Below are 26,366 nucleotides of genomic sequence, written 5' to 3' on the forward strand. Positions count from 1 at the left end.
CTTCTAGCCAAAAAGATGGCAGATGCAGCAGATGTCAACGGATTTAAAACTGGAGTTCATATGACTCCTTGTAGACTTGAGTCTCTAGAGCGTCCCTTCCTCCACCATGCGTAAGAATTTTCACAAAAATACTGTCTAAGGTCTGTAGCTAAAGGTCTAAGCTGCAAGATGGAAGAATCTTCTAGCCAAAAAGATGGCAGATGCAGCAGATGTCAACGGATTTAAAACTGGAGTTCATGTGACTCCTTGTAGACTTGAGTGTCTAGAGCGTCCCTTCCTCCACCATGCGTAAGAATTTTCACAAAAATACTGTCTAAGGTCTGTAGCTAAAGGTCTAAGCTGCAAGATAGAAGAATCTTCTAGCCAAAAAGATGGCAGATGCAGCAGATGTCAACGGATTTAAAACTGGAGTTCATGTGACTCCTTGTAGACTTGAGTGTCTAGAGCGTCCCTTCCTCCACCATGCGTAAGAATTTTCACAAAAATACTGTCTAAGGTCTGTAGCTAAAGGTCTAAGCTGCAAGATAGAAGAATCTTCTAGCCAAAAAGATGGCAGATGCAGCAGATGTCAACGGATTTAAAACTGGAGTTCATGTGACTTCTTGTAGACTTGAGTGTCTAGAGCGTCCCTTCCTCCACCATGCGTAAGAATTTTCACAAAAATACTGTCTAAGGTCTGTAGCTAAAGGTCTACGCTGCAAGATGGAAGAATCTTCGCACTCCAGGTAACCGTGTGTGATGCTTATTGCTCATAGTGATTTTCGATACAGAGCCCCGTACATACGTTATACATAAATTATGGAAAGAAAACACCCAGACCAATACAAACAAATATGTATGCAATTTTAGTATGATATTTTTATTTATTAATAAACAAAAAGACTGAACAAAATTGATGCGTGTACTGATTAATGTAATTTTATAACCACATGCAAAGCTTTGTGAATTGCAACAACTATAATTTATTATCCAAGCTCTAAATAATCGCTACTACGAGTAACTGATCATAAAATGTTTTTCCAATCGCTCAAGCTCCCGAGGATCTACCGATAGGTCGGGTGACGTAATCTTGAAATTCTTTTAGCCGGCGCGGAACTTCCGGAAGGTCGGGTGACGCCACGCCTCTTTGAACCGTGTTTACTTTGGCAGTTATATTCTACAGGGTGTTGATTTCAATCCTCGCCATATTTATTTAGGTGATCTATTATGACTTATATAAACGCATTATCCACCAAAAAAAATATTACAAACTAAAGTAGAATTTTTAGCGAATATTTTCCGTGCGACATCAACTGTACTGTGGCTCTTAATACTGCAATACGCTTCAACTGCGGCACCCATCGAGCTACGCGGATCGCTCGCTTATCATGTCTGATAGTCTACTGAAGGAAGCCACGTAAAATAGGTAGTGTAAATAGGTATTTTTGTTTGACTAACTAAAGTTAAAGTTCGTTTTAAATTAGTTTGCTGTTTCCTATGTGTGTGTGTGTGTGTATTGGAGCGTACCTACGCGCTTTCCGCCACTACCTACCGCAATCGCGGGAGTATTTTGTACACAAAATTACCAGATTATTTACTCCCTACATTAAAAAAAACACATTCCTTTAAGTTTAGAACTAGGTACCTACTCACCGATGCGACTTCAGATGCGTTTCCACGTGCCCTCCCGTAACAGTAAACCATGTTTACGTACTCACGAGCACTGTACGTATGGTTTGGCATCTTCCTAACACTCACTCACTATTATTACACTCACTATCACACTTTCACACACTAAATACTCAAAACCGCACGAGAAAACAATCAAAAATCGCAAATTTGCAATTAGAAAAGTGCATTCGATGAAATACGTCCATCGAATGTCGTCGTGAATCGGTAGTTATCGTTATTCTTCATTTTCAACTAGTTTACGTAATTTTTAACATCAGAAAAGTTTAATTTCGTCAGTTTAGTACAGGAAATCTATCAACGAATGAGAATGTAAAAGCGGCGGGAAAAATACTTTGTTTAATCTTTGTGAACTAAAGATTCGTCCTATCATTAATGCTCTTAAAGCAAGCTTTCAAAACACTCAAATGCAAATGATTTGTAGATCTTTAATTACTAATCGTTATTATTAAAACGATAAGAATATCAATAAATTTTGGTAGTTATTTCGTGTAATGAAATTACATTCATTTAAACTAATCCCGAACATGATGATGAATTATTTTATGTAAGTTATGAAGAATGGAAGTCTAACCTGAACCTAACTAACATTCGTTCAGGGTATTTAAATTAAACGCCGATAGAAATGAAATTACGTTATTACGGTAGTAGGAAGTAATAAGTACTAGAAAACAGTTATCAAGCAGAGAGGAAGAGAAAAGTTGAAGTTACAAGGCAAGAAATAAGAAAATAGCGATTGAGTACTAGGTATTCTAAATACGAGCTAGATTTCGCGGAGCGTGCGCGCGGCCTCTCTGCGTGGAAAGCAAAATCGGACTGATGAACAGAGAAAATCGATGATCCACGATTGAGCGCCGGCCGCCCGATGACGCCCGAAACACGAAGATGGGGAAGTACCTATTCCGTGCGAGCCCGATGTCCGTGCCGCGTGCGAGGCGGTGGTATTATTGTATTCAATTACAAGTCACCGCTCCAAATGAAAGATATGAAATTTTCTTTTAAGATATGAAATTTTGTTTAGGTATCGAAATCAATCGAGTTTAAAAACAAAATCTTGTCTTATCTCCTATCGAAAGTGAAGGAACAAGAGTTTGCCAGTGTGTTATTTCTAGGTGTTCAGTTTGCGGTATTAAGTAAGTTAAGTTTTATTTTACTAATTACTATCGTAAAGACGTAAAAGTTATTAAGGTAGAGAGCTGGAAATGTAAGGAATAACGAACCTGTATGAAAGAGCATTATTGTCATCTGTTTACAGTACTTTTGAATGATAAGTAGGTACAAGCTTATCACACACATAAAAGCATGGTTTAATTAAAAAATAATAATAATGTAGGTTCTGTAAAAAAAATTATTTTGCGGAAGGAAGCAAATTCGTGTAAAAGGTTTTTTTTATTAATTAAAGAGTACTTAATTAATTAGTTTTTAGAACAACAAATAAACTCGTAACATGATAAGGTGTAAGTAACTAATTTACTCATTACATTTTTAGGGTAGATTTGGATTAAGCTCTGTCCAGTAGTCGTCTTTGAACTCACAGCTGATTGTGGCTGATAGTTGACTGACTCATGGGCGAGCGCGGGTAGTGGGGCGCGGGACGGGGGGCGCAGCGTTTGCCCGGGTCACCGGGTGAGCGCCGCGCGCCGTTTGCGTTGGGGGACTATTCTGCACTGTAGTGGTCGATTATGGAAATCGTAGATATTTAAAAAATAATAATAAAAAATTTGGAAGTCAGTTTTTTTGCTGATTCGTGATCAGAATAAGCTACTTAATCTACTCCCTAAATATGGCGGGTATTGAAATCAACACCCTGTATATTTATTCGATTCTAAAATATATTCCCAAAAATTTTGAAAGTTGTTTTAATTTGTATCACTTGGATATGATTTGTATTAGAAAGTGCTGTGAGTGTGACGCTTGAACGGAAGGAAGTCTACCTAACCTAACCAACTGCGTATTTCTAAACTGCGTATTTCTATACTGTGTAGCCGCGAGAGCTCTTTGGCGCGCTGTCTTCGGCGAAGTATTGCGCGCGCAGATTTTGACAGCGCGAAATACCTACTTTAGCAGAAATACCAAGCCTTAATAAACCCACTTAGCCTATTTTACGTGTCACGCAAAATGGCACATCTAACGTTTTGTAAAACTTGAGATTTAGCTGAATATTGTTTTTAGATGGGTTAGGTATGTCTATTTGAGATTTCAACCGAGATTTAATCGAAAAAATATAATAAAAATCAGTAGTTGCGCCTGATTGAACTGATTCCGAAAAATGCTGTAACTTTAATTTAGAAAATAGATTTTTTCTTTTCAATATGGTAAAATAATTTTTGTAACATGTTACTTATACTCTTGAAAATATGTAGGTAATCGTCATCATCATCAGGTCATTAAGTTTTTACTGCAGGAGGCCGGAATTGTCTAATTTACCTGAGACAAATGGAAGGTTTGATTATTACACTCCTCAGACTGGCCAGACGGGTTGTGAAGGGTTACTCACAGACGAGCGACAGTGTTATCGATGACTGCTTGCGACATAAGTTGGCGACAGTCGCCGCCGACAGATATTCAAATTAGACAACGCAGCGGGAATACCACCGGTGGTCGCCGACAGTCGCCGATGCATCGCGACTCTCGAAGACGGGCAGTTATTAACGTATAGTCAGAGTGTTAACATGTCATGACAGCGAAAGGTGCGATTCGCCGACAGTCGCTGACTGTCGCCTACCACTATTGCAAGAATCGCCGACATAATGTCGCTCGTCTGTAAGCTCTAATCAAATGTACTTTAAAATACATTTAAGACGATTAAAAAGTTTTCACTTAGGTAATGATGAAGATTAACATAGAAAATAGGATAATCCACGATAATCCCTTTTGATTCACCCCATTTGTGATGCCTTCTGAGTTCCGAATCTGTGCTGAAATGCGGGTAGGCTAATCCCAATTACTTAATGGTGGTCCATTTAGTACTTGGGCTTTCTTGGGAATTTGTGTAACGCCTTTTTCGTCAATTGCTTTTATAAGAATGAAAAACAATCCAAAAGTTTCCTCAAATGACTTTGAATCTTATACTAATTAGGAAATACAGATGAGAATCAATTGCGGATATTAATAATTTTCTGACAAGTTTGTGCTGTCGACTCTACCTACATAATATAAAAAGCAAAGAGTAATTATTTTCTTACTACTATTACTTTGATATACGAGTAGCTACAAGTCATTTTGTGGTACGTGGCATCATTATAGCTTATTTTTCAATATCTAATTGTGCTCGTAGGTGGTATAACATTACTTTAAATTGATGCTTACTTTTAATCAAAATAAAACTATTTTCTCCCACACAGTTTCTTCCACGTATCAATTTATTTGACTCTTATCATAAAAATCTATTTTCCTAGGCTTTGGTCTGTCGCAAAACGTATTAAGTTGATGGAGTGAGCCGAGAGTAATTAGCCGTAACTTAAACATTAATTAATTTAACTTTGTTCATCTTGTTCACGGATTTTCTTGATGTTATCGCAGGTAGTAAGAAATTCTAGTTATTTCTAACTTTAAAACTTGATTGCCTGTAAAATGCAGGTCAAAAACTAAGTTGCTAGTTCTCAACAGGTAATTAAGTTTCGAACAGTCAATTGAACTGAAAGTCGGTCAAACTCCATACAAAAAACACCGGTTAATGTTATAGTTACGGTTAAAATAAGGTGCAACTCAGCCTAAGCGTTTTTAGAGGTAACTGGAAAAAATAACTGTTTGCGGTCTTCCTCTGTCCTGTATTCTATCGTATGGTGGATAAAAGAGAAGGAAAGGGTCCATAACATACTAGCTATGCCCTCGATTATGTACTCGCAAAAATAGTTTGAATAATTTTTCCCGTTTTCTTTCATTGATATTAACGATTTTCTTTTTGTTTATACTGAATTCAAGAATTCACGCATAACAAAGTAAGATTAAAAATAATTTTTACCTATACGAGCGAGTGCAATCGCTCGATTTAGTACCAATATTTGTCGACCCCTAAACGCCTAATCGCGAGTTAAAAGTGGCATGGCCAACCTTTGCCATGTTTGTGGCCCATTATCTCTTACAACTTCGTGTTGACCGAGGCTCGGACTCCCGAAGTTGGGCAATTAAGCCGCCAACTTTGGACGAACTTCGGCGACATCTTTTGTTAGGCCTCAGGTCAATGTAAGTTATTTTGGAATATTGTATCTTTGGGTAAGTAAAGACTTACGGGGGCAGATCTTGATATTATTGAGATAGAAGGGTTATGAGATAGATAGGCCTTTGACATGATGATGTTTTGTTTTTCAGTTTGAGATTAACAATTTTAATATGGCTTTGAAAGTGAGTAACTTTTTGTGCCATTTATTTGATGGTCCTATAATTAAACTAGTTGTAAGAACTTTATTATTGTTTTCCGTACTTACTTATAAAACCTACTAATATAATGGGAAAGTGTTATAAATGAACAATACGAATTTCATTGTATTACTTAGTTGGTCATAACGTGTTAGGTTACCATAATTTTTTGTCACACTATCGCCCTTATTCACAAACAATGAGGTCTCACAGTGCGCGTGGACGCATAGGATGACACTGCACACGAACCAATCACAGAGCTCTAATTAAAGCTATGCTTTCGATTTGATGCTTCACTTATGCAAGCATCGTTTGTGAATACAGGCGTATGTCTACTGGTACTAAAACTATAGCTTCTCTGTTGAAACTACACTGAATGCACCCTTCACTCAGATTTCAACCAACTCATTTTGTTGACGACGTTAACTTTAGTAACCGCATACCCCGAGGCTGCAGAACTTAACCGCTTTACAGCGCTGTACAGGTTCCACCAACTAATATGCAGTGTTAGTGAACTTTGCTTAAGTTAATAAATGCCACATTCTAACGTGTGACGAGGTCGTACCTTATTTTAACCGTGACTATATACTATAACCGGTGTTTTTTGTTTGTTTGACAGACTTTTGACGTTTGTTAAAGTTAAAGTAAAGATGGTGCAACCCAGCCAAAAAACTCCTTAGATGTGTAGGTACTGGCCGCTAATAAAATTAAAATATTCATTTTTATTCCTTCCTCCTTTTTACAAATAACGCGATCGGCTTATGTTTTTTTCAAACGACTTCAAAAAAGGAGGAGGTTCTCAATTCGACCCGTATGTTTTTTTTTTTTTTTTCTATGTTTGTTACGCGATAACTCCGCCAATTATGAACCGATTTGAACAAATCTTTTTTCGGCGTATAGGTAATACCTCAAGGGTGGTCCCATTTAAATTTAATAATAGAAAAAACAACCCCCAAGGGTGGAAAATTGGGGATGAACTTTTTTATACGCAATATCTCCGCCGATTATAAATCAATTTGAACGATTATTGTTTTGTTGAATAGGTATTATCAAAAGGGTGGTTTCATGCGAATTTGAAGAAAATATTTCACCCCCAAGGGTGGAAAATTGGGGATGAACTTTTTTATACGCAATGTTTTTAATTTTTAGTTTTTTTTTGTGTTCACGCATTTGAAGTCGGTTTTATTTTTTTTTAAAAGTTATAATTTCAGTTCAAGACCTATATAGTATCATTATTACTTATGTAAAAAAATAAGAAAAATATTTTTTTAAAAGAATTTGTTCCAAAGGACAAAAGTTACACGACAGAAGACGGTTTTAATAATAAAAAATATTATGAAGTTAATCTTGGAATTACTATAGCTTCGTCTTTTGTATTCAAGACTCGAGATCCGAATTTCACCTAAACGAAACTTTGCTATTGTGAAGTTATAGCTGATCCACACGTAGACCAACTTAGCCAATTTGAAGGGACAGATTTAGCTGTTTCAAGTCTTACCGAAGTACGTACTTATTCTGTGTTCTTAGTTACTTCTTCTTGGCTGCTGTTAGAGATAATTCGTGTTAATATGTTAAGTTTAGGTAATTTCCGAATAGGCAACCTAAAAGTCTAGCATTTGTTTGTGAAGGAGAACTAAAGGACGAACTATAGTATAGTCGAGTTCCATTATTATCCTAAACTATTGAAATTGATGAATTCATTTTAAGTGAACTGTTGTATTAATTAGGTTCATGAGAAATAAAAAACTTTAAACCTAATTCTGATAAACATACACTTCATTGTGAAAAATCCGGATGAAAGTTTATGTGGGGACTCTATGTTACGAATGTAAAATGCAAGAATGACAAGAGTGGGAATCATACCCATTACTAGGGGCACTGTATTAACTGTATACCCTACAAATCGATGCCGATGCTACGACAACGGTGCTGAATGGCTCTTAAATACTATACCTGAAGCTCTAATAATTTCAACTTTTTACGATGAGGAGCACATCTGATTCTACATATTTGATGCAAAATAGCACTTGTTACAACTGAATAAGATGTCCCAGCGTTTATCCGATCTGATCCCACGAAATTATTTTCGCCAGGGCGCCTGTACCTACAATTCGTCCTCGTTTCAATATCCCAAGCGTGGAGTGGGTACCAAGGAAAGCACCTTATTTTTGCACATGAAAATGCATCAAATAGCTTACTTACGGCCTCGAGTATACTCGAGAACACCAAATATAATGATAAAAATATCTTACCACGAAAATTTGTGGCGCTTCTAGGCCGTCATATTTTGTGTTGTTACTTAATAAACCAATGGCCAATAATCAGTGAGTGAGTACTTACCTATCTTAAAAAATAAAAATACTTACTTGATGAGGTTTGCTTACCAGCCAATTTGAATATGCCTGTTGTTCTCATTTCTTCCATTATTTACTCATAATATCTACTGGGTTGTGTTGAAAAAAGCTATTATAATCAGTTCATATAAATATCTCAATTCTGTTCCTAAAATAAAATTTTCTACGAGTAGCCTAATCTTGCAACTACTTATAGTCATCATCATTTGCTGGCCCATGCCTTGGGTTAAATGGGTTGAGAACGATGTCAATTTACATAATAAAATACAGTATGGAAAATATTATACAGGTTGCATGTTCTGTGTTAAATATTTCTTTAACGTGATTTAAAAGATAAGTATTGTTGACTTTATTATAGCAAAGCTCCCGTACCCCGTAGTCTCTATCAGTTTTATGGTAATTATTTATTACTAGCGGCCGCCCGCGACTCCGTACGCGTGGATCCCGTTTTACCCCCTTCATCTATCTTACGCGATTTAGATTTTTTCATACAAATGTTTTTTCCCGCTAACTCCCGTTCCCGTGGGAATTTTGCAATATCCTGTTGTAACTAAGCTTTAAGTTTACTAAGGTACCTACATGCCAAATTTCAAACGTCTAACTTAAGCGGTTTAGATTTTTCATACAAAAGGATTTTCCCGCTAATTCCTGTCCCGTTCCCGGAATTCTTAAGTATACTATAACCTGCCCAGGAGTATGAAGAATAATTGTACCAAGTTTCGTTAAAATCCGTCGAGTAGTTTTTGTTTCTATAAGGAACATACAGACGGACAGACAGACAGACAGACAGACAAATATTTTACTGATTGCATTTTTGGCATTAGTATCGATCACTAATCACCCCCTGATAGTTATTTTGATAATATATTTCATGTACAGAATGACCTCTCTACAGATTTATTATAAGTATAGATTTGCTTGTCACATGGTTCATTCACAGGCATTATTTGAAATTACCTATATGTATAGAAGTCTTTTCATCATCATCATTTCAGAACATAGACCTCCCCCAATGATTTCCATAATGGCCCACCTTGTGGGTGGACGGCCTACGTTGCGTTTTTCTTCTTAAGTCTTTTATTTTATTTATTTAATAATGTTCTTAATCTCTAGCCTCTTGTAAGATTTCTTAGCCAATTGTAAGATTTAGAATGTCAACTCTACATAATATTTAGTGTAAATCCCCCTTTATTAGAATTTGACGTAATCCAAAGATTTCTCCAGCAAATCTGGTCTGCTAAGTTTTGGAAGGATTGAAAATGGAAACTTTTGCTATTCAGAAGCAATTAAGGAATTAATACGAAGTTAGAGCTGTTAGGTGATTATGAATTTCATTATGAAGTGGTGTTTCGATTTGCTTTGCATTCAAATCGTGAATTTGTTTTATTCAATGATTTGATGTTGTTTATTAAAAATATATAAATGGTTATATTTTTTTTTAGTTGCTAATATAAGGGCATATACAGATTCACAAAAATTTACGAATTAATAATTTGACGGTGACAAAAATAAAAAGTTATTCATATTGATGAACACATTTCTATTTTCAATAATTAAAAAAAAAATGATTTTGTGGAATTAAATTCCATTTTGAAATCTTTGAGCAGAATACTTGTAAAATTAAGTTACTAAAAATAAATTTATTCAAAGAAAAGAGTTTTTGTCTTTGGTATACTTTATTCATTAGATGACAGCGAAATTGCACATATTTCCTCCATTGACACTAATTTACAAGGCCTTGCTTTGTAAATGTACACTTTATTCTACCATTTACATTTACAAAAATAGTTTTAGCATAGTTTTAATCTAGTTCTAACCTAGGTATCGCAAAAGTACTTCCACCAATGGGCTCATAGTTCATTCCGAACTTTAAATTGATGTAAGCACTTTTTTACTTTATTTACACACTTATTTACTAGAAAAATCTTACTTACTAGCTTTTTACAACGTCAATGTTGATATATTTACAAAGCTAAATAACTTAAACTATATGTTACATTAGATACGTTCAGATAATAGGAACATAACTTACACTGATCTCTCATGGCGGACTTATATACAATGTATATGTAGAGTGCATTAGAAATTAGTTAATTTGATAAAATGTTATTAATATTATTATGATGGTGTGGATACATACACACGTTGATATCGGTACAATTAAGGAACTAAGAAATGTACCAATCTTTATACAGAAGACGAATACTGGTGATTGTATTTTAAATTAATAACGGTTTACATCGTTCAAACAATTATTTCAATGTTCATCTATCTTACTCATCTTTTATCAGGACGAGTGAGAGGAAAACATAGTTACAAAATACTAACAGGAAGTTAGAAGATAAATTAGAGATTTAACTACATAGATTTCGTGCTGTTTTTTTAATATATTATGGATACATACATTTATGATTTAACTCGAGTAAACTCACTGTATTTAACTCTATTGTTATAAATTCAAATGAGGTTAAATTAAAATTATTGAAACCATCGAAGTTGATGCCGCAGTCACTCGAATGGAAAACGCCTGCAACAAAGAGAAAATAATTTATGAAATGGGTTTATTTTGCATAATGAAGCGAAATACATAAATATGTATACTTTATTTTGAGTACGAGGCAGATAAATATTTTATATCAGGAACCATACAACTGGATCTCTTGAAGTCGGTTAAAATAAAAATATTGACAACAATTTTTGACAAAAAAGGATAAAATAAATCATTGTTTTGTCTTTTCCAAAAGTTTTCTAGAGACGTTTTCAATGTAAAAAAAAACTGCGTAAAAGTAATTTTTAATACAAAAAAATATTTGTATTCTGAATGAAGCATTTAAATTTGATGAAACGAACTATATAGCTAAACAACTGTGACATCTTATGAGTGTCTAATAAGGTCGATATTGCAACAGAATGTAAAGTCTAATATACTGTCGACTGTAGCTGTATACAATAGTCGTAAACCGTGGATCTTGAGCAGACACTCGATCGGACACCATGAGCATAAACATAAAAGATATTTCAAAGCGTTTCTTATAGAATCAATCTCAAGTTTGCTTTATACAAACAACAGTAGGTATTTGTTCGCTTTGAAACTGTTTAATATATTTATAATAAAAATATGTTAAGGTATAAAAGTTCATATTATAACAACGGCATCGATATTATACCTACGTATATTTATGAGCATTCAAGATGTGTCAATTGTATTAGATATTTTTTTAATCGGTAAGGTTCAATTTGTACACCATACAATAAAAATACAGACTTGAAAGTAATCTTGGAAAAATAGTTGATATTGAGCAGTCAGTCTAATGATAGGCCAGAGATTTTTCTAGTATATTTTTTTTTTTTATGCTTAAGGTATGAATTAGATAATAATTTATATCAAGTAATGCTTCAACCACGATCGCCGGCGCGATCTGCACGCGTTGGTTTCACTAAAATGTCTCTGGGGTGGTGGCGTAGTTAGGCGGGTCGTTACATTCCCTCTAATATGGTCGAGTGAAGCGATGGCTGGTTCACTCGTCATGTCTGTGAACAGGCGCTGCTTTCGGGGACTGGTCATTCCAAGTTATTCAAATTTATTAATGCGAGTCATTTCTACTAGTATGTAAGTATCTTAATCTGTAAGTCTAGATATTAGCACGTTACTACCTTGTTTAATATACCACGCAATTTTGTATACCCATTCTTATTAGATACACCATACAGGAATGCGTGGTAAATTCAGTAAACTGCTCCTGAATCAAATGTACCTACTACTGCTTTTTCTATTTATTTATATTAACCGGCAGGCAGTGGTGACTGAGTTTGTTGCATCGCTTCTTCTCAGCACTTGCCAAATGTTGGTCTCGAAGCGCTGGTAGGGTAAAAAGATTATTATGAGACATGTAGAGTTTCCTTAAGAGCAAAATGACGATTTGTAAGCTTAAAGGAAAATAACGGTAGCTTGCAACAATCTGTAGAATCTCCACTGTATTTATCGTGTAATTTTAATCTCAGACCGGATGTATCGATATTTTCAATCTAAACAATCTGTTGACAAGACTCTTTAGATGCGAGTGATGTATTTGATTTTTTCCATTCATTTTCAGTTTACAAGTTTTTCAATAGATGCATAAGGAGATAAAGTACGATAGAGTCTGATATTTCATTGCATTCATTGATTTAGTATCGCTAAGTATACATTCGTCAGTGATTCATATGATATGTCAGTGTACGTCAATAGGTTTCCATGTCGGCATAATATAGTATTTTGAAGCGCGATATAAATTGGTGATATTTTAGAAGTACCTAAGTGATACCTCCAGAACATTTTTGATTGCAATTCTCAAATATATTTATCTACTTTAATCGAAATCGAAGAGTCGTATTTTTTAAGTTTTTATTGTTTCTGTTATTAAATGTTAAGGAATAAAAAATCATCAAAAGCTAAAAATTCGGATGCTAAATATAATAATGTTTACATAATATCAATCGAATCGAACGAATATAATATTCAATACTTTTTTATTACGTTTACCCACGCAAGATGTTCCTCTCATTTCCTTTCTCGAGTGAATTATTTATTTCGAACAGATACATTCAACATCACATCACAACTTACGTATCTTTTTGTTGCAAAATAGCACCTATTATAACTCCTTAAGATTCTACAGTGTTTTCTTTGTTGCGAAGTTCTCCACATAATACTAACCACTAAGGGATACTACGAGTACAATGTATAAACAAAACATGTAACTCACCATGAAGTTATAGCGCCGACACGATGGGCTCCTTATCCGAAGTTACGACGGACTTATCAACAAACATGTACATATTAACGCAGTCTTCGTTAGGACTTGGATTGCCCTCGGGCTTCTCGTCCGGGCTAATATTCTCGATGCCCTCATCATCAAATTCCTTCAGGTTATCATTAAATTCGATTTTGTATCTAACCGATGGCATTTTGTTCACTGTTGACGTCAAAAGTGACTCTTGGACCGTCTCGTTCCCATTACAGGTCTTCTCCGAACGAAACGCACCCGTTCTCTCCGACTGGTTAAATTTTCGCTTAGATTTCTTGGTCACTAACGCCCCTAAACAAGGCAGTATCTGCTTAAACTCCTTCCTAAAGTTCTCATTCAACCACGCGTACAAGAACGGATTATAGCAAGTGGAAGACATAGCTATGAAGTGCGCAACGAAAAATAACACCATGTAATAAGTCCAGTCTTCGGCTAACGAGTAGAAGTCACTGCTGATGTTTATCAAGTTCAACGGCAGCCACGACAATCCGAAGATAGCCACCATTGCTATAAGCATCCTGTTCGTTCTTCTTTTTCGTTCTCTTTCTGCGTCTTCTTTCTTACTGTTTTTACTTCCTGGTCTAGATTTTAAGCGGTCGTTCAGTTTTACGCTGACGCATGTGTAGCAAAATGCCATGACAATGAATGGTAGGACGAATTGCATTATAGTGGTGACAGCCCCAAAAGCTTTGCGTATTTGGTCCGACGGCCACTGTTCGGCACAGTAAACGTCTTGCAAGGCCATGTAGTAGCCGTACGGGAATGTGACTGATAGGGCAAAAACCCAGATGAAGATGATGAGACCAATGCAAGTTTTGATTTTCATCCGTGGCTTAAAAGGGTAGATGATAACGAAGAATCTATCTATAGCTATTGAAGTGAGAGTTAGAGTGGAAATGTAGACGCTGCAGCCTTGAGCGTACGGCATGATATGGCATAGCAAACCGCCGAAGACCCATCTTCCTAGGAAAGTGTAAAGAGGCGTAAACGGTACTGCAAATACGCAGAGCAATATATCTGATAATGCGAGGTTCGTGATGAAGAGGTTAGTGACGGTTTGCATAGCTCTGTTTCGGATTACGGCGTAGCATACTAGGGCGTTTCCGAAGATGCCGACGACGAATATGATGGTGTAAGCGACGCAAAACGCCGCCTGGATTGCTTTGTCCTCGATGGGGTCGGTGGCGTTCGTGTGGTTATTTTCGGTGAATGTACTAAAGCTGTCATTGTACAACGGTTCATCTGTGGCCCATTCTTCGGTCGGCATAATTCCGCTTTGAATTTAACGTGGCATCATAAACCAGCCGGGTTTGCTGTCATCGTGTTTGACAAGTTGCTTATTCCTATTTATTATGTTCTCCCCTTTGAAGTCAGTGCGTCTCATAGTGTTGTACGATGTCTTTATGTGCTTTCTTTTGTGCTATTGTCACAAGATTTGGATCGATTTATGAAATAACATGTTTTGTGTCTTCGTTCATACCACCATGGTATCAGTCGTTGATATTATCTGAAACAAATGAGAAATTATAACGTTAATATTATTTATTAAATTCATATGAGGTTAAATCGATCAAATAAGATCGTAAACGGTGTCTAAAATAAACCAGTTGAACCAAATCATCTGCTGGAATTATTGCATTCCATAAGTTTCACGACTGCTAATATGTGTCATGGGTTCGCATTAACTAAATAGTTTCTCAATATTATGGTTCTAGTTTCGTATTGTATTAACCACTTAAATGAGATTTACGAGACAGGTTAACAGCTGTGATGGTATAAACCAGAATAGTTGGCCATATTAAATAAACAAAGCTAAGACGTAGCCAGAATAAATCAGCTGGCTCTATAAGAATTATGAACGTTCCTCGTAGGTGCTCTAGCAGTTCCAGACCCAAATAATATTTATACATAGATGGTATTGCACTAAACTGGGCACAATTAGCAGACTTAATACTTGGAGGCTTTCTTTTCCAATCAGTCTTAGTATTTGTAAGATTTATTTTTCTAAAATCGACATTTAAAACTCTACATTTTGGGGAAACCTGTAATGTTTGTTGCATGATTGTTGAATAAATAAAGGTTATTGATGAGTAATATTCAAATAAACTCATTTCATTTATTCATCATAATACATATTTAGATCACATACAAAAAGACTTAGGCTGGGTTGCACCATCTTACTTTAAATCTGACAAACGTCAAAAATCTGCCAAACTCCATACAAAAAACACCGGTTACTGTCATAGTTACCGTTAAAGTTAGGTGGTGCAACTCAGCCTTAATACCTAAGCATTTATTGTGCAGTTAACTCTATTATTAAAATAAATTTGCTGTGTTGTGTAAACCTGCTTCGTCAGACTGTGACCACAGTTTCTGGGATTCGTGATACTTAAATCATGTGAATCGTGACAGACGAGTGAGTTAGCTGGCAAATACGTCGGATATTGTGCAACCATGATGTATGAACAGAAATAGCTGGTAGAAGGTATAAGAATGAACTTTAAACAGAGCAGGGATTTTTAATCTCTAATGTGCATGATTCAGGTCAGTGACGAAATGAAAATTAAGAAAAATAGATTAAGAGCCATTTTACATTTTCGTGCGAATTTCTAAGATTTTGGAAGCATGAATTACTATCTTAAGCAACACCCAGATATTATTGAATAACTGCGAAAGATAGGTCAATCCTTAGTGTTGACCATTAATGAAACGGATTTACTAAAACTCTTTTGCTTAATTCTCAGTGCCCCATCTCCCACAACCATTTTACGGAAAAATTGCCGCAGACTCAATTTCAAAGTCCTGTATCTATTATTTATGCTCATATAATAAGCTTAAAAATATATAGTAATCATCGGACATATATTCTTGTTGTCCATTAATGAAATGGATTCTTGAATTTCACTACCATTATTGAGTAAAATTTAAAAATAATTTGGCAAATTTGAAGATTAACGTCACATTTTGATCGTGGTTTTTGGTTTAAAAACACAGCAATAACTGCAATAAAAGTATCCCAAAATAAAGAATATGCATTGTAGAATAGATTTCTACAGTTATTGTTTAAATATTAGTAACCACTTTGTCAAAATATTGATGTGAATATCAGTATAAATTACAAGACGCAAGCCGACATCGATTAGTATGGCGCGAGCGCCCGTCAAGGCAGGACCTGTGTCACTTTTCCCGCCATGACGTTTACGTGCGTTCGTGTCGTGAAACGGTGATTTATACGGCGACCAAATACATTTGATACTATGCCGAGAGGTCCCTGTTTCCGACTTGAAACAGGGACCTCTCGGCCGTTTGGTGTAGTGGTTCGAAACGGACTAATATGCCGAGAGGTCCCGGGTTCGATTCCCGGCCGAGCAGAAACTGAAAGGATGAATTTTTTTGACGGGTCTGGGTGTAACTATGTGTGTTATGTATGTATTTATTTTAATAAATAAATTATAAAAAAAAGTATGTAAGTGGTATACTTATCTGTTACGGTTTACGGTTAACCGTATCACATTAATGTGATAAATTGAAAATTATGAATAATCGCTGGTTAGTATGAATAATTACCGACAGGCGAGGTAAAAGTGACAGACATCACATTTATCAGTGATTATTTTATCATGTAATCTTAATACTAACAAATATCATAAAAGAGAACACCGGATCGTGTACAGCGCTCATGTACAGCCTCACATTTTGAACATTTTGATATCATTTATTAATATAATTTGGCATAGTGAGTTTGGACTGTTTTTTGCGTAACGTTACTTTCCCATAATGCCTATAAAACATTGTTTTGATTTAAAGTGAAAAATAAGTTAAGGAGCGGCGGGGTTGGCCCTTGGGCCACCCCTAAGCCACCTATTTAGATTTATACACACATAAATGATCTCATATTAATCACATTTACCAAATCATGAGGTAATTATTCATAATAACCGGCGATTATTCATAATTTTCACATTTATCATATTTACCGTAACATTTATATTTTATGCATAATTAATTTATTAACTTCTAAAATATATTTTATATCCTATTAATACACTGGTCATCATAAAAATCGACCCACCCGCGACAAGCACTTGCAAACGTATGCATCCCCACTTCCCACCAATATTACTATACTATATTACTATTTAAAAGCCTAGTTCTAAACTTCATTTCATTAAAGGAAAGGATTTAACCCCAAAAATGTGTCTGTAATCCAGAGTCACTTCTTCAAAAAATAGGTAGTTACGCTTGAGCCAACTTTTATGGCTATAAAACTGTTAAGTTAGGATTAATCGCCATCCATCTGCTAAAGAGGACACGTGAGATCATTATTTGGTTTTATAACCATAAAAATTGGTCTAATTGATCCCAGAGGTGAGCCCAAAGTGAGGTCTTTTTTCAAGTTTTTCAAGTCACATTTATTGTATAATATGTTAATCGTTTATTAGAAAATTAAATGTGTTTTTCTTTAAGGATATTTATTGGGCTTTCAAATAACACCAATATTGTTGGGGAACCATGATTGTGTCAGTAGAAACGAGTTTTCCTGTAAAACGTAGGTGGGCCGATTTTTGTGATGACCAGTGTAGATGAAGTGCTTCGTATTTTAATAAAATTATTACCTGACTAGGTTAAAAAGGTGTAGAATGTTATTTTGGAGATAACTTGCTTCCATAGAGAGAGATGCTAAGTAATGCGCTGAGTTCGAAACTCAGTGTCGCATTAGAAATTCACACACGCAAAGAAATCAAAATATGTGCTCATTATCCACTCTGCTATTAGTATTTAACGTTCGAATAATCTTTAGTACTATGCAAGCAATGTAAACTGTTTACATTATGACGTCACTGCTGTCATCATTGCTTTCACAAGCAATATGTTCTGTTTTTGGGCATATTGTTGCGACACCGGCTCAAGGCTCAAGGGGGCGGCTCTTGTCACATCTACCTTTAGTTTCTGTGATCTGTGCTTGCTTCGAAATTGATGTCAATTAAATATTCCTTAGAGCTTTTGATTTAAATTATTTTTTTATTTTGACACGTGTTTGAAAAATCAAGGTCAGATTGCAAGAAAACGTAACATTGCAACTCGATTGTAAAGTCTGTATTCGTTCCTAGGATTCCCCTAATACCATCAAATTAAAGAGAATTCAAGAGAGTGCAGTTTCCCATCTCATGCTTAGGGGCCACGGTTTAAAATAGCGTGGTTGCATAGAGCCTACAACGGGCAACCACGTGCGCTGCTCATACTAATTTTCGATACAAAAGCAAGTGTTGGCGCCCCTCACGAGTTTTAGCGGAGTGCCATATGGTAGCGGGAGTAGACTTAAGGGAAATCTATGCTTCTCCGACGGCCAGTTGTATGTAGCATGCTCCAGAGTATGCGCACAATTCTGGTCAACGCTAGGGATGGATAAATGTCGCTGTCGCTGGCGACAGGGTCTTCTTGTTCAGGGTTCAGGGCGTAGGTCTCAGGCAAAATGAAATCCACTCGTAGAAATTAATAAACTCAGTGTATTCACGAGAATAATTACACACAGCACTAGAGTCGTATCGGAACTGAGTGAACCAACGGTTTTGCGATAGGAACGTCCGACCCGAGTGATAGTTGAACACAGACTGCCTAGTACTGCTGTGCTGTACTGTAAAGTTTCATCAAAATCTGTTCAGTAGCTTTTGCGTGAAAGAGTAACAAACATCCAGACATCCATTCAAACTTTCGTATTTATAATATTAGTAAGACTAGTAAGAAGTAAGATAGTTAGATGAAATATTTTAGTTTTTTTTTAATAATAATTATTATTATTTATTTATTTATTTATTTATTTCTTAGCTCTGTCTGATAATGGATCTGGAGGAGTTGCAATGGCCACCTCCATTGGAACTCCGTAACAAAACAATAGAACCCCATGGAGTTTGGGCTTGTGTGATTCGCCTTGACGAATACTTCGTCCCTAAATGATATCCAGGGTCCGATGATAGAGCTGTAAGAGGGCATTTTTTTTTCACTATGTGACTGTCTTTATTTTGTACTTAATATATATTTTACATATTATACCTATTCGTGTTTCATTATTATTAATCGAAATATAAAAATTTTTGAAAGATTATATTATATACTCTATTAAAATTTTAAATTAATTTATCAGGTTTTAATACCTTATTCTACCTTAATATTAATAACTTATATCAAGTCTTAATACGGTCACGGCTCAAGATTTTTTTGTCCATTTCGGCGTTCTTTTTACTCTTTTTACGTTGCGTTGACAGTTTGTACCTAAATTCGCGCGGAACTTTTTTGTGAAATGGCTCTTAAGTCTAATTATGAACTTTTAATTGACCAATCACAGAAAATAATCTATCCTTTACTTTGAAACTACTTAAGGCTGGGTTGGTCTGGGTCTGGGCACCATCTTACTTTAACTTTGACAAATGTCAAAAATCTGTCAAACTCCATACAAAAAACACCGGTATCGTTCGTTATCGATCGTCAAGTAAGTTAATAAATACATGTAGGTTTAGAAGTGGATTCACCCCAATAGTCCAGCTGTCAACAAGGATCAAACTAGCGACCATCGGCAGTCCGATGCTAACACTATTAGGCTATAGTCCTATTATTTTAAAACGAATTTATTAGAGCAGTACTAACAAAGTTAAGGTAACACAGCTGGTTGATACAGTCTATATTGATAATATTTCAACTTTGAATCACTTTGAAACAACGCAACATCTGGACGACCTTAAAATAAAGCTCAAGATACACGGTAAATAAACAAAGTTAGATAAGCTGGGTTGCACCATCTTACTTTAACTTTGACAAACGTCAAAAATCCGTCAAACTCTATACAAAAACACTGGTTATCGTTATAGTTACGGTCAAAGTTAGTTGGTGCAACTTAGCCTTAGTCTAGTTTTTGTAGCTAATAGCATGTTACATGTTAAGCTATGTTACTTCAAAGTCTCGCAGTTCTTAGCGTATACTATGAGAGGTATACAACCATAGAGATATAGAGAGATGCCAACTAATGCACTGAGTTCGAAACTCAGTGTCGCATTAGAAATTCGCACACATAAAGAAATCAAAATATGTGCTTATTATCCACTGCGGTATCAGTATTCAACGTTCGAATAATCTTTAGTACTAAGCAAGCAACGTAAACTGTTTACATTATGACGTCCCTGCTATCATCATTGCTTTCACGAGCAATGTGTTCTGTTTTTGGGCATATAGCTGCGACACCGGCCCCGCCCCCTTGTCACATCTCTCTTTAGTTTCTGTGATCCTCCTGAGTTGATCAAAATGATTTTTGATCGCTTTCAAGTCATAAAGACATCAAAGTTTCTGTTTTTATTGAATGATGAGAAAAAATACTTTTATTTTGCATTAAGTAATTCCAAAATGTATTGTAATGATATCATTAAGTTGAATTCGGATTGAAACACATTTTGATAGTAGAGCATACTCCATTCAAATCACAAAACGGTCACCGTACTTTTAGTTTCTGTGTATTTTTAAAGATTCCAACAGCACTATACCTGACTCACTATTTACTCTGGTCTAATTTATAGTAACTATTTCGGGAGAGTGTTTTATTACATACATATGGTATTCGTTTGTCGATAAAATATTTAAGATGTTGTGACCGATCGGATCACATTCCGTTTGGGGCTAAGGGCTGGTTCACACCGGAGATGGAACTGGGAAATGGGGACAGTGGGTCAAAGTGGTTAGTAGCCTGTGGCTGAAATGATAATGATGAAGTTGGCCGGAGTGGGACAAAGTGGATCGTTTTTTTTGCCAAGATAGATGCTTATGCTCTCAGCAAAAATCGATTCCGCTACTACAGCTTGCCTTACACGTGAACTACCACAGTAAGTGGCCGTTTAAACACTTTTAAGTATGTAGTACTCGTATGCTACTTGATATAACGTTTAGAACAAAAATTGTGCCAGAGTGCGGGTGTGAACTGAATAACTAAAATTTTCAATTCACTTATACACTAATCAATAACGTTTTATAGTTCGCCTTAACCAAGAATACGAGTGTTAGTTTGTCAACTCTTTCGCTCGTCTTAATAAGCATGTGACAGCAATCACAACCTTAGCAAATCACAATTATTTCCAAATAATTTATCTAGCAGTGTGCTACTTAGGCCGAGTTACACCATCTTACTTTAACTTTGACAAACGTCAAAAATCTGTCAAACTCCATACAAAATGCACCGGTTATCGTCGTAGTTACCGTTAAAGTTAGGTGGTGCAACTCAGCCTTAGAAGTCTATGGTTATTTCAGACGCGTATTACGTCATACATTTTTCACCAAGCCAAGTCAATTTACAGTGATTCACGCCAATAAGACCACACAGCGCGACGCTATCGGTGTGTACGCGCCTCAACTCCCCGATGGTTTGGGAAGGAGCCAGCCACTATGATTTATTGGAAGATACGTGAATGGCAAACGGATTTATCACCGTATGAGTTGAATTTTTAAGAGCTACGATGCAGAGGCACCTATTACTGGTGTTGTATAATTTGAACACATGGAACTGTGACTTCTTGAAAAAACACAACCCTCCTCTGGCGCAGTCGGGCTTTTACCTCAGGAAGGGATAAAAAGCTACTTTACTTTTCACACGATACCATCGAGCACTAATTGATTAGTCTATTCCTATTATGTACCTAATAACAGTTAAAGTCATAGCAGACATATCAACTCGGAAACGGATCAACACCGTATCGCCTTTTTCGAGCTGTCATCGCCTTTGGCGCGCAGTCAATCGCGAGTATTCGCGAGGCGAGGCGTTTACGTTACGGTGCAGGTAAGTGTGCATTGAAATATTGAGTTTCATACAAAGAATACTGACCGCCTCGAGTTGATACGGTTACGATCCCTTTCCAGGTTGATAAATGTACGAGTGCTACGGCATTTAGTCACTCCGTAATCTGTAACGCTTTAGATTGTCATCGGGCACTAATTATGATTTGTGTAGTTAGTTTGTCGGGTCAGTTCATCTCGCATTCAGTCTCTCTATACCATTAATGTTATAATCCTGTCTATTTAAAGTGAATTCAACTTCATATTACAATTGAAGATAGACAAGGGTATAAGGTATCGTCGATGGTTATGTGAATTTATTTAACATCAATACAACAGCTGAAACACAACTCGTTTGACGAAACATAAAATGCAAACGTGACTATTTTTCAACCTCTATACTCCTACTCATATGCAAAATATAGTCAGCCAAACTGGCAATTCTTTAAAAAAATAAATCCTCATAACAAAATCACTTTCATATTTTTTGATGTGATTTGAATATCTACCTAAACCTACGTTTATTGCGAAGAATAAGGAAAAGATTAAGAAAGGTTACTTCAAACGTGCAATGTTCTGTTAATGTTAAACAGGCTGGAAATATAAAATAATAATATATTATTAATAAGAAATTGTATTGAAAATTTGACATGTATCGAACATTATAAATCAATTTCTTATTCTAATGCCCGTTTTCACCATCAATCCCTAATTTTTAATTGACCCTATGGTAACACATAACAGGAATTTTGTTTTCATAGGGGTCACTTAAAAGTTAGGGATTGATGGTGAAAACGAGCATTAGTTTCTTAAGTATAAGTTGGTTTTACGCCCCCAAGAATTGAACCCCAAAAACATCAACGAGTCGAGTGACGATAGAGTCCCATTCTCAAACCACTAAATCATAAGTAAGTTAAACCGAAATAACATCTATTTCAAAATAAAACTTAAATCTACATTTCTGTGACATTTCAGGTTCCATTTACTGAGACTGACAGGCAATCACAAGCGATACGTTATTGTCCCGGGACGAGGACGTTTCTATCTCGACAAACGCTTTGATAATGTCCCGGATTTGAATATTCGGGACAATACTCGGCTCGTTTGTAGAATTAAAGGCATGTTCATTGTTCATTTGCTATGCGATGTGAGGCATTTGTATTAAGTAGATGAAAGGGGAACGGACACGCACCAGTATGTTATGCTACTGTCATAATGTCGCAAGTCGCAACGATGGCGTGTCATAAGTTCATAACACGATGCACCGTGGTATCATGTTTATGTGTGAGCAAGGGTTCTTTTCCTACGGCGACATCCCTTTTGAAGTGTCCAGCATAAAACCGATCCGTTTGAATTTAGAATTCGGTTTTGTCATTAAACTGGACCAGTCAAAAACAGGATCCAGTTTAATCAAGTAGATATACAATACTTGTAATCTAGCAAAGACGTTTTCTGATTAGCAATTTCTTGCATACTTTGAAGGTTTTAAACGATGAATATCATCAGATTCTAGATGCTTGTAATTTGTCGTTACGTCACTACGATAAAAACAAATGTTTTGTTAGGGGCAAAAATGTTTGCTGAAAGATGATACTCCCTGTAACTTTTGCATACATTCGTTACTCACGTCCGAAAAACATAGCCGTACCAAATATCTGCAGTCAAATAAAATCCCTCACATCGCCGTAGAATTTTGACGTGAGCTGAAAAATCCTCTATTGTCATATTTTCTATTCAACCTCGAGGTATATTCTAAAAACCGGTATCATGTTACATACTCGGCTGATTCGATTGTCGCCGATATTTACGCGCGGTCGTACGCGGATAATAATAACAATTATTTACACTTGTAGAGCACGAAATTTGTCGAGCGATGACGCGGAAGGGGGCTTTATTTAATCTGTGCGAGCTGCAACGCTTAAAATTTTCGGTGACGTCATTCAGCAGTAAGCAAATACTAAAGCCGTGTGATGCGTGCAAAGCCTTATTATTTTAAATAAATCTTGCTTTACATAACATTTTTCCCTTTTATTTTAGTTAACCTAGATAGCACAATGTTTGATGTACGAGTAAACTACAGAAAATTCTCGATGATTTTTCCTTTTTTAATGTATGGTCTCAGGTTGATGTCTGTTATAATAATAACAACCAAAGACAGAAACTATTTCCTCTATGATTATGGACATTCACCGTTCCCTTGCTACATGTCATGACGTAGACATACTGTCCGCCAACACACACATAAAGTAAAATGTATGTCCACAATTTCCGCTGCACACTGTGGGACGAGTGGACGTTTAGCTGTTTCCCCGAGGCGTTATTCCGTCTATGTCGCCAATTTATTGCAAGAGGAATATAACACCTTTGTGTATTAAGCCACGGTCTCACTACTTGGGAAGTTTTAGGGTACCCAACGAGGAAGATTCGCTTTGCGTGCCTTTAATCAGTGGCCAACCCGAAAACTCCTTTTCAATCACCATTTCAATTTGACTTTGAACTTTAGATTAATTAGACCATTTCGGTCATTTGTAGTAGATTAAACTGATGGCACACAGCCCTTGCTTTATTGAGCGTTTATTATTAGATTTGCGCTGAGCATATTATAATACTATTGTAATATAATTTCTTTCCATCACCGAAAAACTAGTGGAAAAATACACGTATAAAAGCAAATAAGCTTGTTATGATTATGAACATGATCGAGTATCTACTAGACCAGACTCATACGAGTATCATCTGTTGAAAAATAGACGATATTGAAAACCGCAAACGTTCAAACGACCGATAACGTTATCAACGCCCAATATCGCATTTTGCCTTGTTAAAACAGCTCGTATGCGTCACTGTATCATAAGTACAGCACTTAACAGTTGGCTCAAATGTTCGGAACACTAAAAGTACTAAAACATTCGAAGATAAGATACTGTGCACGTGAAATATCGTGAAAAGTCGGGGTGTTCTTCCAACTGGAATTTTATAGGATTGTGACATGAATATCTTAGAATGCGATGCACATTTTGTGGGATATAAGAAATATTGTCTTTTGGTCACACATTTGATCACAATATTGAATGTAAAAAAAGGTTAATGTTCTTGAAATTTTAAAATTTGTACGTTTTCAGCAACCGAAATCTGAAACTTCTCGCAATCTAAGTAAGGCAAATAAAGGTATATTATTTTTTTGAGTTTGTCGATAATTTAGAAATAAACTTTTTTGATCGCAAAACCCACTGAATGTTCTTGTATGTATATTATTATAATGTAATGGCTTATAGGCTTGCATATAAAATTTTTGGCAAATAGCAAAACTCAGTATTATATTTTGTAATACTTCTAAAACAGTTTTTTCGTTGCCAGTAGAAACACAACTCTTTATGATAGTTAGTTGCCGACACTTTTGCGCTAATCCACTGGATTTCGGGTAGTGATAATATTTACAACACTAGATATTATTTACAACGTATAGATATACAATATACAAAGCATCGATAATGTTTCTGCTTTTATCAAAACAATCCTTCCATGTACAGTTTATCTGTTGCAAAATGTCCAGCTGAAACTTCAGGTAATTTTTTTGAGATAAAGATTTTATCTTCCGTGATAAAATATAATCTGAGTAACCGTCTCAAACTTATAGTATGTCTTTAAAACAGGAAAATATAGCTGAGAGAGTTCCATTAACTCGCAGTCTTAGGGCTCCTGCACACGACGCCGCCACCGCGCCGCTACACTGTTCATATGCACCGAGTAAAATCGCCGCCGCGCCGCCGCCGCTCCGCCACCGCGCCATCAAAGCATAATTAGCGCGTATAAACAGTGCAAAGGCGCGGCGACGGCGCGGCGGCGGCGTCGTGTGCAGGAGCGCTTAACTGCATATCGCTTCGTGAACCAGTCAGAAGTCGATTGATGTTAAAGGGGTGGAGAGTTTTATAAGATGTTTAATTATTTATTACAAAAATTACTATTAGTCTCGTTAACTTCTCCAGCTAAGCTAATATGCATGCGCTAGGAGGAGGTTAATCACAATAGTCCAGAGATTGATAGGGATTGAACTAGCGACTCTTAGGCTTAGTTGCACCACCTAACTTTAACGGTAACTATAACGATAACCGGTGCTTTTTGCATGGAATGGGGCAATTAATATAATTACCTATAAAGGAAAAGCGTGGTATGCGAGATATGTTGTGAGTTCACTTTAAATCCTTGCTCAAAAGTATCTACTTTTTTATGCCTTCCGTTCACGTGTAATCCAACCGGAAGCTGAATCGAACTTTTTTAATCTCACTGTTAACCACTCGTCTGCCAGTAAATTTTTTGATGCTCTTTTTAAGTGCTTTAATGCAATCAACCCCGGGCATGACACCATGATTATTGCTTTTTTTATTATCCC

General features: G+C 36.1%; 1 protein-coding gene across 3 annotated transcripts in view; it reads right to left on the reverse strand.

Annotated features, from left to right (window-relative positions):
• Positions 1-26,366, reverse strand: part of LOC135077454 (prolactin-releasing peptide receptor-like) — an 87,358-nt gene that overhangs the window by 11,915 nt on the left and 49,077 nt on the right. For 2 of the 3 annotated variants that reach the window (XM_063972003.1, XM_063972002.1), the window contains 2 exons: positions 13,127-14,675; positions 10,039-10,908 (listed from right to left, as the gene is read on the reverse strand). In XM_063972003.1, coding sequence (XP_063828073.1) covers positions 13,134-14,435 — 1,302 coding nt within the window. In that variant the 5' untranslated portion in view covers positions 14,436-14,675 and the 3' untranslated portion in view covers positions 10,039-10,908; positions 13,127-13,133. Of the gene's footprint in view, positions 1-10,038; positions 10,909-13,126; positions 14,676-26,366 lie in introns of those variants that run through there. The other variant, XR_010258461.1, reaches the window with a different exon arrangement.

The sequence above is a fragment of the Ostrinia nubilalis genome, chromosome 13, assembly GCF_963855985.1.
Source record: "Ostrinia nubilalis chromosome 13, ilOstNubi1.1, whole genome shotgun sequence".
NCBI classification, from domain to species: Eukaryota; Metazoa; Arthropoda; class Insecta; order Lepidoptera; family Crambidae; genus Ostrinia; species Ostrinia nubilalis.